The sequence below is a fragment of the Aphis gossypii genome, chromosome 3 (genome assembly GCF_020184175.1).
Source record: "Aphis gossypii isolate Hap1 chromosome 3, ASM2018417v2, whole genome shotgun sequence".
Classification (NCBI taxonomy): Eukaryota; Metazoa; Arthropoda; class Insecta; order Hemiptera; family Aphididae; genus Aphis; species Aphis gossypii.
The window spans coordinates 38418557-38431923 of NC_065532.1; the positions used below are offsets into that span (position 1 = coordinate 38418557).

At 27.3% G+C, this 13367-nt stretch overlaps 1 protein-coding gene across 5 annotated transcripts; it reads left to right on the forward strand.

The window, feature by feature from the left end:
• Positions 1–1229: 1229 nt before the first annotated feature.
• On the forward strand, positions 1230–8053 carry LOC114123842 (trifunctional nucleotide phosphoesterase protein YfkN). Of its 5 annotated transcripts, none has more exons than XM_027986949.2 (9): positions 1230–1397; positions 2871–3037; positions 4191–4422; positions 4484–4570; positions 4651–5205; positions 6206–6469; positions 6634–6884; positions 6955–7082; positions 7165–8053. In XM_027986949.2, the coding sequence occupies exons 2-9, from the start codon at positions 2906–2908 to the stop codon at positions 7529–7531; spliced, it is 2016 nt and encodes a 671-aa protein (XP_027842750.1). In that variant the 5' UTR covers positions 1230–1397; positions 2871–2905; the 3' UTR covers positions 7532–8053. The 5 variants fall into 5 exon arrangements, with proteins under 5 accessions (XP_027842750.1, XP_027842753.1, XP_050060668.1 ...); XM_050204711.1 differs by lacking the exon at positions 1230–1397 and adding an exon at positions 1423–1874 and having other exon boundaries at positions 2875–3037; XM_050204712.1 differs by lacking the exon at positions 1230–1397 and adding an exon at positions 1424–1878 and having other exon boundaries at positions 2875–3037.
• The last annotated feature ends 5314 nt before the right edge of the window (positions 8054–13367 follow it).

Consider the following 13367-nt stretch of genomic DNA (forward strand, 5'->3'; position numbering starts at 1 on the left):
GAAATATTACTCGAAACAATTTAAATTGTTATAGACCTGCAAGTCTTTTATTATACTTTTGCTGTGTTTTATAAAATATTAAGGAAGCCAAATCAAAATTCACCGAAATAAAACAATAAATTTAAGAAACATATTAATATACTATAATTAATGTAATATAAACAACATAATGTATAATGTATATAGCTATTGGACCTTGCCGTTGAAACTCAAAAAAAAAAAAAGAAAAAGCTAAATTCAGCTACAACAAATATAGAATAAAAGTTTAACGTATTGCATGGGCGCCCGCAGGGGAGGTCATATCGGAAGGAGCCATAACCCCCCCCCCCGCTTTTGTTGCCAATGTTTGTATACCTATTACAGTATTTTACCTAACCTAACCTAGGTTTTTATATATATGTATAATATGTATAATATACACCTTCCCCCCCCCCCCGGGGAAAATTTCTGTGGGCGCCCTTGACGCACGGAAACCAAAGGTAAAAAATAAATAAAGAACTCGAGATGGTTTATTGTTTACACATATAGATACAATAAACAACGCATAATAATAAAAAATAAAATTTCTAGGATTGTGTATAAAAATATACAATTTATACAATTTTCCCGATTCGCATGATAACAAACAATAGCCAGGAAACCATATCCCAACATTTCGTACATTCATTAGTTTTATACAAATGTCCATAGTGAATACTGCGACTTCAAAAATATGTTGTTCACCGTTCAATGCCAATTGAAGCTTTATTACTACCAACAAGAGAAATATCATTTTTAATAAATATTTTTAAATTTTTATTACTGAATTTTATTTATCATACTAATTTTTCCCAATGAACACAAAAAACGCATTTTTTTTTTTTTTTGTAATTTCTAAGAACAATAATTAAAAACTATTTTAACTTAAGTAATTTTAAGCAACTTAAGTTCAGACTTTTATAATCTACCTTTTTTGCTCTAAAGTTCCCTCCTGATATTATTATTATCTTATTGACGATGTTTTAAATAGATATTGAATGCGTCGATTAAAATACTAGTACGTTAGGTTTACGTTCAATTTTGAATAATGGCGGCATTATCTTATCGCTATTCTACCGCTATGGAGGTTGGAAACGTATTACGGATCATATGGCATTCCTATCGTCGAAACGTGTCAAAACGTGTTCGGGCGTAAGTGATAACGACAAAATGTAAACATTGACACAACGATTGATAGTGCGATCAAACATACATACAAAACAACCGCATCTCAGTTCTGCCTTCAATCGCGGCTTAGACGGCTCCGTGGTGCGTCAGGCCGTCAACGGCTCCGATCAGTCATCTCCCCATGTCGGAAGCCACTCGTGATCCGTGATCGTTGAGTCTATCGCTCGCAAACGACCATCCACACGAAAAAGGTAAGACTTGACGTTTAATTATTTGTTTTCAGTACACGGGATGTGTACGCGCGCGCGCGCGCTCTCCGCTTTTCCGCAATTCAAATGTCACAGCAGCGGTGATACGCTTGACAAGGGGGAAAATGGTGGGAATCAAAAATCAATACGGCTCGAAAACAAACTGCGAAAACAGAAACACCCTGACCTACTTGTCTCGGGGCCGTCGCTCTTGTTTACCGCTCTACCTTTTATTGTTATTGTAATTTTTTTAGTTTTAGTTTTCGCCTTTTGTTTCGGGTTTTTTTTCTTAACACGAGTGCGGCAAATGTCCATTCAATAATATTGTATTATACTATATTATTATAATAATTGTTGTCATCGATTGCATGGTGTCGCATGCACAAGAATGAACGCATAGACAAAACAATACATTTTTGAGGCCACTGGAGAGGGCAAAATGATCGGTGTTGTCTGTCGGAATCGCATAATTGTCACAAGGCAGGTGTTTGTCAGGTTTATTTACAACTACTGTACTAAGGTAGTCTGACATTTTGAATTTCGTTTTTACTCGTTACACGCATCATTTAAAACATTGCTATTTTCATGGTTTTATAAATACTAATTTTAGAATAAACCTCGACTAATTTGACATTGACCAATTTAGTATATTATTAGGTATGTATGCTCAGTGTCTATAATTAGGTGTGAGATTATTAGTTACATTTAATGTAGTGTTATTAATTAAATATTTAAATTATAAAAAGTTGAACAAAATTGTATATTTTGTTATTCGTTTTAGAATTTTTATTAGAGCTTGTTCTTATTTTCAATCTTATAAATTAGATCAGCATTACCTATATCAGTAGACTACAGTTAAAATTTAGAAGGCTACTAAATTCCTGAATAAAGATATTAATATTATGTTGATTAAATGAATCTTTTAGCAATTTTAGTTTTCATATTTTTATACCAACTGTTATTTTAATGTTAATTATTTTTTCTCTTATTTTAAAATGTATAAAATTTACTATTTTATTGAAGTTTTAATAACTTTTTTTAAATAACTTGCTCTCATTTGCAACCCTATTCTTATTGAATAATTTCAATCATTTAGAGCCTTAGATTTTCCTTCTAAACTAGTTCTATTTTATATTGTAATATTATTAAATTCAAAGTATAACTATCCATCATATCAAAATTATGAAATAATTTTTAGAAAATTATCCTAAATACTATTTTAAATTGTAGTTTATTCTCAGTAATTCTTGATAGCATAAAATTATTAAGAGAAAAAATTTAAACTAAAATCAGATAAACAACTTTCCAATTATTATATTTATGTCATTACTAAGATGTTGTGTTTTCTAATACATGTATGTTTAATTTCTTGAACTTTAAAGTCCAAAAAAATTAACTGATTTTGCATAATATGAGTGATTCTATTTTATCCCTATTAATAATTTGAAATGATTGCCTAACACCATAATTTTGTAGTTAGTCTAACCAAAGGAGTCGAATTATCTAACAGCATGGCTACCAAATCTAGTCTAAGATCAAAGTGGGACGAGTTTGTGGACTCTTCTACAGCTACTGCTGTTGAACTTTCTAATACAAACCAAATGTCAACTGGGGTTCGAAATGTTGTCGGTTGGCTTAAACAGGTATATTATATTTACTTTAACAACATGTTGAATATAACAATACGTCAATACAATTTTAATCTTGCATTTATGTTGACTAATTAACTATAATTTATTACAAATTATTTGCTATCTATCTAATAATATTTAAACATAGCCGCAAAAAGTAGGAGCATTGCTTATATTTAGACATGTACATGTAATATCGTATTGTAATGATAATAATAATTATAAATAAATAATATTTAGTCCAACTTTTTTAATATTATTGTTTCCTTATGATTAATAAATATCTTATTATTCTTACTTTCTTTTACATCTCATACATAAACAAATAAAACTTTACATTAATCATTTCTTACCTTCTTGATACTCCGTAAGAAATAACTGCTTAAAAAAAACCATCTCTGTTTAATAGTTAGGGATTTGTTACTTTAAACATTTAAAAAATTTGACATTCTGAGTTTTTGTTTTATAAAATTAGCAATTTTAACATCAAACAATTTAATACAAAGTAGAATAAATTCTTTTTATATCATGCATATTTTTTTTTTCCGAAAAGCAGTATAAGAAAAATATGTAAATCTCAGTAATAATTAATAAGTAATTTTGTTTATTCTATTAAAATAAAAATATTAACTTATTATAAGTAAATTGAAATTTTGCTAGTATAATTAATGTATATTATAAAACTAAACATTTCTTAAAAAATGTTGCAAATAAATTTTGTAGTGAGTGTTTAAAATTCGAAAAATATTCTTTAAGTATCTATTTAGACACTAATAAATCAAGTTTTATTCAAAATCATTTTTGAATATAATAAATAAATTATCATTTTTTAATAAATAACAACACAACAATGAATTTTTATTAAGTTCTATGTCAGTATTATTATTTGTTGTTTTCACTACCATGTATATTGTATATATTTAATCATTATTTGTGGATACTCAAATCCAATTTAATTTATCTTTTATCTAAATAGTTCTACTTTACTAAATTATATTCAGTGTATAATAAGCAGATAAGAAGTATTATTATGATTCATTGTCATATTTTATTAAAATAGCAAGTTATCACATTCAAGATATACTGTATTTTAAACTAGTCAAGTTGCTCTATAATTTTTTTTTTTTAGTTTTATTAAATTATATTGTATTTTTATCATATTTAGGCATCATTAGAAGTACAGCACGCTAGTTTACGAACTCTAAGTACAATGACTGATCAAATATCTGGTACAACTCCACCTCTAATAATTCTCCACTTTAATGACGTTTATAATGTTGAACCAAGAGACCAAGAACCATGCGGAGGTGCTTCCAGATTTTCAACAATGATCAAATCATTTGCTCAACAACAACCCATGATATTATTCAGCGGAGATGTGTTTTCTCCTAGTATATGTTAGAATAATCATTTTATTTTAAATTTATAACTTGTATAAACAAATTAAAAATTTTTCAGTAAGCACATTTACTAAAGGTGAACAAATGTCTAAAGTATTAAATGAACTCGGTACACAGTGTGCTGTTTTTGGTAACCACGAATTTGGTAAGAAAATAAAATTAATTTAATTTAATAATAGTTAATGATTATAACATATAACTAACTACTTATCTTCTGTTTTTTAGATTTTGGCCTTGAAGTATTATCAGAACGAGTTTCTGAAACTAACTTTCCATGGCTGATGTCCAATGTTGTTGATAACGAGACTGGTAGACCTTTAGGAGATGGTAAAATAACCCATGTTTTAGATTGGCACAATAAACGAATAGGACTAGTAGGTTTAGTTGAACGAGAATGGTTAGACACTTTAGCTACTATCGATCCAGAAGAAGTAACATTCATTGATTTTGTGCAAGCTGGTCGGTCTTTAGGAAAACAACTTAAAGAAGATGGCTGTGATTATGTAATAGCTCTCACACATATGCGCATGCCAAATGATATTAAATTAGCAGAAAATGTTGAGGAAATTGATTTAATTCTTGGTGGTCATGATCACAATTATGATGTACGAGAGATCAATGGCAGACAAATTATCAAAAGCGGAACTGACTTCAGAGAATTTTCTAAAATTACTATCGACCTTGATGAGCCTAATAATCCAATTGAAATTAAAAGAATAGAAGTCACTAAAGATATTGAAGAAGATGATACCATGAAAAAAATCTTGGATTCTTACTTAGGTTTGTAAACACATAATTTGTTATCATTATTTCTAATGTACCTATTTAATACTGCAATACTAATTAAAAATCAAAAATGTCTATTATATGGTATTCTATTTTTAAGTCAAATTATTAAGGGGACCTATTAGGCAATGTGTGCAATTTTTGAAAAATTTGAATGCATTCACATAATTTTAAAATTTCTTATGACATAGTATTTAACTCAAAAATAGGAACATTAGTGATCTTGTAGGCTAGTTTTATAGTGTGTAAGTAACTAATATTACTACATCGATATACACATACTAGGATTAATACTAATTGGATGTATTCCAATTATTTTCAAAGACAGTCATAATGACCATAATTCATTCATAGAATTATGTAGTTAATTACAGCTTATTTGATTACCTAGTAAATTTGCCTATTTGTTAATGTTAAGCTATAAATACATCAAGTTTCTTTGGATCACTTAACAAAAGAATTAGTAAATCAGAAATCTTAAAGGTCAGTGGTTCACTACTTTAGTAGCACAATCTTAGATGAAAAAATAGAATTACTTAAATCAGCATCATTAGCTACTCAGCTTGCGATTTATTATTTAAATAATTCTAATATTAATGTTATAATTATTTTGAAAATTCTATTGTATCAATTAATATGCTATTTATAATTTATTAAATATTTTTGATAGAACCAACAAAATAATCTGTTCATTACATTAATTGTAATTTAAAATTAGTAAATACTTTTTAATTACCTATTTAGTTATCTAACTAAATTCATTCAAAATATTTGGGAATATTTAATTTTATTATTTGTATATTATTAATATATATAAGAATCTTAGGGTTTAGGAATGATCTTATTATTTATACAGTTTTTCACTTTATTTTTATACTTTATTCAGTTTTTAGATTTTTTATGTTCAAAAGACAAAAATAACAAATGTTTGTATTATACCTTTAAACACAATATAATAATAAAATGCTATTAAAATAAATGTATAATTTTTCAGGCACAATAGAAGGAAAAATGACTGAAGTATTAGGTACATTTAGTGTTGAGTTAGATGGTCGCTTTAGTCAAATTAGAACTGCTGAAACAAACCTCGGAAATTGGGTGTGTGATGTTTTATTAGCAGCCACAGGAGCAGACTTAGTAATTTTAAATTCAGGAACTTTTCGATCAGATCGTATTCATCCCCCAGGAGATTTCACTTTGGGTGATCTAGTTAATATTGTACCAATGCAAGATCCTACTATTGTCATATTAGTTACAGGTAAATAAAATGTGTTACAAGCAAAATTTATTTTTTATATTTAATAGTTTTTTCTAATGTAATGGAATGTATACGATTGAATCTTCTTTTTTTATATATTTGATATTAATGATAATATCAGTTAACAATAAAAAAAAATTAATCTATTTAAATTGCATTTTTAGGACAACAGATTTTGGAAGCATTAGAAAACAGTGTTTGTAAATTCCCCAAAACAGAAGGACGGTTCCCTCAAGTGTCTGGAATTAGTTTTGGTTTTTATCCAGAAGCAGAACCTGGCAATAGAATTGAACCTGATTTAGTTAGAATAGGTGACGAATATCTTGTTCCTGATCAGACTTACAAGTTAGCTACTAAATGTTATTTACATAATGGATGTGATGGATACACAATGCTAAAGAACTCTCCTGTTATTGTATGTTTATATTTTAATCGGTAGTACTGGTATTTGATATTTTATTGTCACATTCACTTTTTATGTTTAGGTAAATGAAGAAGAATGTCCTGAACTAGGGTTAGCTGTCCAAAATCATTTTTCTGCTATTCAAATGCGTCAAGGTAAATCGCGTCGATTATCCAAACACAGACAAAGCTTAGTCACACTTTCTCGAAGGTTGGTTTACTTGTGTTTCTAGTTATTATATTATATATAATATATAATTTATATTAATTAAATTAACATTCTTCTTGTATAGACATAGTTTGGTGAAATCAATGGAAGGAAATGAATGGGAAGGTGGGCCATCACCCCTTAGAAGGGGTTCCTTAACTTCGGCAAGTTTATCAATCCATCATCATGGTTACTCACATTCTCCGTCACCGCCATCTTCTGCTCATCATTTTCACCATCATCATCACAAAATAAATAGGCGTGCTAGTTTTGATGATCTAGAACAGCAAACTTGTCAACTATCACCAAAAGTTCAAAACAGAATTGTTAGACTTACTCCACAGCTCAAACAAGAAATGTTAATAGATAGACAACGTTTAGAAGATGAATCTGTTATACAGGAAGTTGACGAATTAAACAATTCTCCTCAAGGCAGTTTCGACCACTCATAAGCTTCACAAACATGATCCTAGTAGTAATTATGTTCTTAAATTAATTCTTGTTCCTTTTCCAGTTAAATCACTAATAAAGCAATTTACCATTTCCATTTTATTAATCCATTCTACACTATACTATTATTGTTGATTATTTTTATTTCTGACTGATGGTTCATCAACTATTTAATCAAAACTATTTTCAATTGAATTAATATTATATTATAAAACTAGTTACTAGGTTATTAAGCTTAACATGTCCGGCCTTTAACAATGTCTATTTATTATATACAATATTTTGGAAATATTCTAGTCATGAAGATTCATAATAATTTTATTTTTTTATGATATTATAGTTTATTCATATTTAATGAGATTACATATTTGTATTCAAATTAAAATTTTATGTAATTACTGTTATTAAGTATAATTAATATTTAAAGTTACATTGTAATTGATGTTGTATGAAAATTGTTGACTAGGAATTAATTATGTTATTACTTATTATTACTATTATTAAATATGTCGAGAATTTGTTCATTATTTTTCAAACTCGTGTGTTAATAAAGTGTATTTATTTGCTCATAAAAGAAAAAAAAATTGGTTTTAAGCGTTTGCAGAATTGAGAATAATTTAATTCATCGATGTACTATACATTGTGTATTTTGCAAAAATCTTTTTTGCTTATACTTAGAAATTCCAATGATTCAATATTATCCAGAGCCATCCTGAATGAAAAGCTATCGAGGAATGTAAACTAACTAATTTCCAACTAGCAGAGCTTTTGCTTTATCATTGTGATGATAAATTTCGCTTTGCTTAACCGATAATCTAAATATTATTAAATACTATAGATATATATTCTATAGTATTTGATATTATTATTATACTTCATTATAAATTGTAATTTTTTTCTTATTGCTTAATACACACATTTATTTAGTTTTATAAATTTCAAAAATAGTTATTCTCTATTGTAGCAAATAAATAATAGTATAAATGTTAAATAGGTACCAAAATATTATTTTTAATTATACAGATATTATCATTGATTATGTGTAATTATAATAATTATATAATTATACATAATAAATGATGATTTATAATACTATTATTTATGTAGGTAGTACAATATAATAAATATAAATTTTAACCAAAGATTTTATTATAAACAAGGTAGGTATGAACCATATAATAAAATCATGATGACCAGAAAGGCTAGGTAATCAAATACAAGAAACCTCAAATAAATTATATAAAACATAAAATGAATTAATTTTATAAAAAAAATTAACGGTTAAATTTTTATTTTAAAGATCTTTTCAATTTGACAATTTATTGTGCTAATGTATTAATATTCAATTGGTCCAAAATATCTTTTTTATTCCTAATATTAATAACGAATTTCAATTTATTTCATCATTCATTTCATTATTAATCTGAGAAATGTCTTCACTAATTTCAATTTACTAAATGTCCTCTCATTCGATGTAATAACGGTCACTGAAGAGGTTAGCACACGGTAAATATATTTGGCTTCTTCACTTTTTTATTAGATTTAAAGAATTTTGAATTATCTTACAACAACGATTATGTATTTATGTACCGACTACCGAACAGGGTACAGGGTACAGAAGGCCAATTTGACGATTTTCACTTAGTACGCCAGATCTATTTATAACCTGCAGTTAATGAGCCCCAAGTGTGAAACGACAATATTTCATTGTCATTTTATTATTATTTTTATACTTATCAGCAGGGCTTAGAAATTAGAAATAGCACTGAAAACTTACATTTTAGCGCTTTAATATGCAAAGTAAAAATTTAAATCAAATTTTCAGATTTTTAATTTTATATATTTTTTTTCTAGAATTAATTAAAAGTCCCATGTGGGTAATAGGTATTTGTACCTATAAGAACTTACTGCTCCAACTTAGAAACATCAAATACGATGAATCCGATAATTGCAGTACAACCCGATAACTAAATTACTATTTGAAAATCAAAATAGGTATGGTTTCGTTCGTATATTTTTATACTTTATTGGAGTTTTATTGTTTATTTCCTCTATTATTTAAAAATATGCCTATAATTAATGGCTTAATGTTACAACAAGCACTTAAAACTCTAAAAAAGAGCTTTAGAAATAAGCAAAATCAAATTTGTATCTTGCTCTCGATATTCTATGAATTACTAAAACAATATGTATTTGCTTATGAACTTCCAAGTCGAGCCCTGCAGTTACCAGTTACAAAAAGGACGTGTCACCCTAGGAAAATATGCTGTTAAAATACGCTTTAGTACTTCCAATAATAATAAGGCTTATTATTAGTTACTGAAGCTTGAAGGATTTTAAGTGGAAAAAAACTTAAATAAAAATTTTAGAGTAGAATTTTATCTAGAACCAAATAGTCAATAGAGTTTGATTTTCAATATTTGTATTAATTATTCAGATCATTGAAACAATAAAACGTAAAAAAATTAAAAAAAAACATAAAATAAAATTTTTTTTTTATTAATAATAATAAGTATATTAATTATTTAATTTACCTCATTGAGTAAGCTTGTGGCGAGGTAAATGAGTTGATAGTGTCGTATACGCCGATTACTCGGACGTATACCAAAATAAAGTTAAACACAAAATAACGCTAAGTACTTTATTTGAAGTTTCAACACGACGTCCGGTGGTGATCGAGTCACACGATCACCACCACTGACTCCCTTTGCTGTCTTAGCCATCTCTCTTATATATTACACTTACAATCGAATTACTATCGATTGTTTTACATTTTTCTATTACTACGTTAAATTTACAGTTTATAGACACTATGACAATATGATTATTATGTAATTGTTATTTTAACCCGATTTATAAATTATTAAACAAATTTAGGTATTTACATTTCTTATTATTATATCTTGCTTACTATGCTAACTGTAATATAAAGTTTACTGACACTGAATTGCACAATTGTTATTTTAACCTATTTGTGTGAATAATTAAGTATTGCTTAACTTATTGAATTTTGCTGTTTTACTTTTATCTATACGTTTTTCTTACTTATTTCTTACGTACTAACATCTCTTATAAAATATTCATACATATAAACAACAATAGTATACAATAATAAAAAATCTACATATTTAATTTTACAATATAAAAAAAAAAAAACTTATTTCCTAATAAGTATACACTATATATACAGTTAAAGATCAAGTAACAACCAATTTTGAATTAACAATAGTTTTTTTCTTAAATTCATAATTATTTTTATTTACATTATTAATAATATTTTTTTCAGCTCAAGTGGCATAGCATTAACATTAATTGGACCAATTGGACCTAAGTAATCAAGAAACTTTTTTCCTATATTTTAAAATGATTCCTATAACTCCACGAAAATAAATTATTAATAAGAAACCTTAAAATATATAGGTATTTTTTTTTTAATCTGACTACAAACTTACGTAATTACGAAATGATAAGCAACGTTGATTGACAGTTGACACATTATTATTATTATAAATAATAAAACAAAATTCATATAAAATATTTGTAATTTTGGTCAGTACTTCAGTAGTTCAGTACATATCTGACATCAAACGGAGATTTCAAAATTAAATTTTTAAATTTTAAATATTAAGTTAATTTTTTTTTTCTATGCACTTTACACATATTACTATAGGTATTAATATTAAGTTCATTAACTATGTCCATAAATGATTTTCCAAGTCAACGTAGTACTGATGATCAGGTTGTATATTATTTTGTATCAACTACTAAGGCCGGGCTACACACGGCGTTTCCGCCGTGTTTCGTATGTAACGCCGTCTTCACTGGCGTTTCCCGTTATAATAAATTCGGATTTCGGACCAGACGAATACATAGAAGAATTTATACACATTTAAAAAAAGGTGCCAGATAAGCTCGTCAACTTACCGAGTAAAACACTTAGCTGCCACAATTATGGACCGTTCAAGTCACAAAGCGCTGCTGATAGGTTAACCTAACCTGGCTAACCTGACAATGGATTCGGATATTAAATTTAAATATTAGATTTGCACAGACCGTAGTGCACGATTGCAATGGCGGCGGGGTTTAGAACAATTTAAAGCAATTGCTTCAGGTCTAATATAGCAGGTGGGTAGTATAATAATAATTGTAACATCTCAACACTATAACTATCATAACAAATATTATAATCAATATTTTCTAGTCTCTAATCTAATATATTATTATATTATCGTGTTGATGTAATAAAGAGAATGGTTGATGGTAAAAATATTAAAAATATACAATTTACATCAAACATTTAGCGCTGTAACTGCGCGGTTGTGTAAAGGATGTTAAATATTGAATACAAATCTACGGAATACTCTGTGCTGACTTTGTCCAATGCGGTCAATAACTTAAAGTTTTCAATTTCAAACGTTTACTCTTTTTTAGATGCCCAGTACGGCAGTAGATAGATACGTATTTCCCCTGGCGCCGCACTGCTATAGTTGCTATACTATTACAATAATATGGACTTCGATTATTATTTTATGATAATATATAAAGGAAGCCCAAATTACTTCGGATATAAAATTTATAAACCACGATTTGTTACAATCCATACTCATGTGCAGACCTACTGCATTATGCTGTGTAGTCTTTTATAATTGTATTTCTTGTTTTGTAACAGCTGGTTTTTTGTGATGGTAAAACGGTAACTATTGTGGACGACAAGTGCCGAATTTGCGGAGTTTCCATTGGGCTTCCGGTAAATGATTTAATTTATTTTAATCACACTAATATTTCAATTTACTTATGAGTAAATGTTTTTTTTTTTATTATTGTTTTTAGGTTCGACGATTGTTTCAAATATCCAAATTCGTAAAATTATGAAACCCACTGCTCACTGCATTACTGCAGTGATCGGAATAAACGGACAGCTGAAATAGAAAAAAGTGTATGAATATTTTAATACCTATCTAAGGTAATATAGGTATAACAGCTTACAAATGTATTAGGTTTATGGAAATAAATAAATTAGGTATAATTGAATAAAATACATATATACGTTTGTTTAATTGCGATTTTTTTATATAACTACATATGGAGACATAAGTGAATATTTAACACTTATGAATATTGAATAGTCATGTCTTAATATTGCAATGTATCATTGTAAGTATTCATTACCTACCTCAAAATGACAAAATGTATTGACTTTTATTATGTATAGCAAGATTCATAATATAGGTAATATAAAATATATAAAAGTTAAAGTACCCATGAATTATGTTTTTAAATGTTAACAAAATAATAAACATATTGTTATTTAATGTTTAAATAAGTAACTTTGTCCAAATTGTTACTTAAAATTTCCTTTTACGTTGTTTAGATTTTAAGGTAATATCAATATTAACTTCTTATAAGCAGAATCGCGAATTACATTTTTAAAACTTACAAAAATAGGTTTTTAATTTTTATACATTTTTAACTAATTTTCAAAATTCAAATGTGTATGTATATATAAAAAATTTGTACCAATGTGTTTTTAATATTTTTATATAGCTATAAGAATGACTTTTTTGGGATTTTGTATTAAATATTCAAGAAATTTAGCCCAGTGAATAATTTTTTATTGACATTTATAGAATAAAAACTAAAAAAAGTTATGACAATTTTATAGAATACCTATACTAGCAGAGTAGCAGTCCGTATTACTTGCTGTAAGTGAGCACCATAGGTCAGGCCGTCAGGGACACGATTTTAAAGAAAATATAGTAAGGTTAGGTAGTAATAGTATATACTGTATATTATACACACTATACATATTTGATATTATATTTGTGTTTATTTTATAAA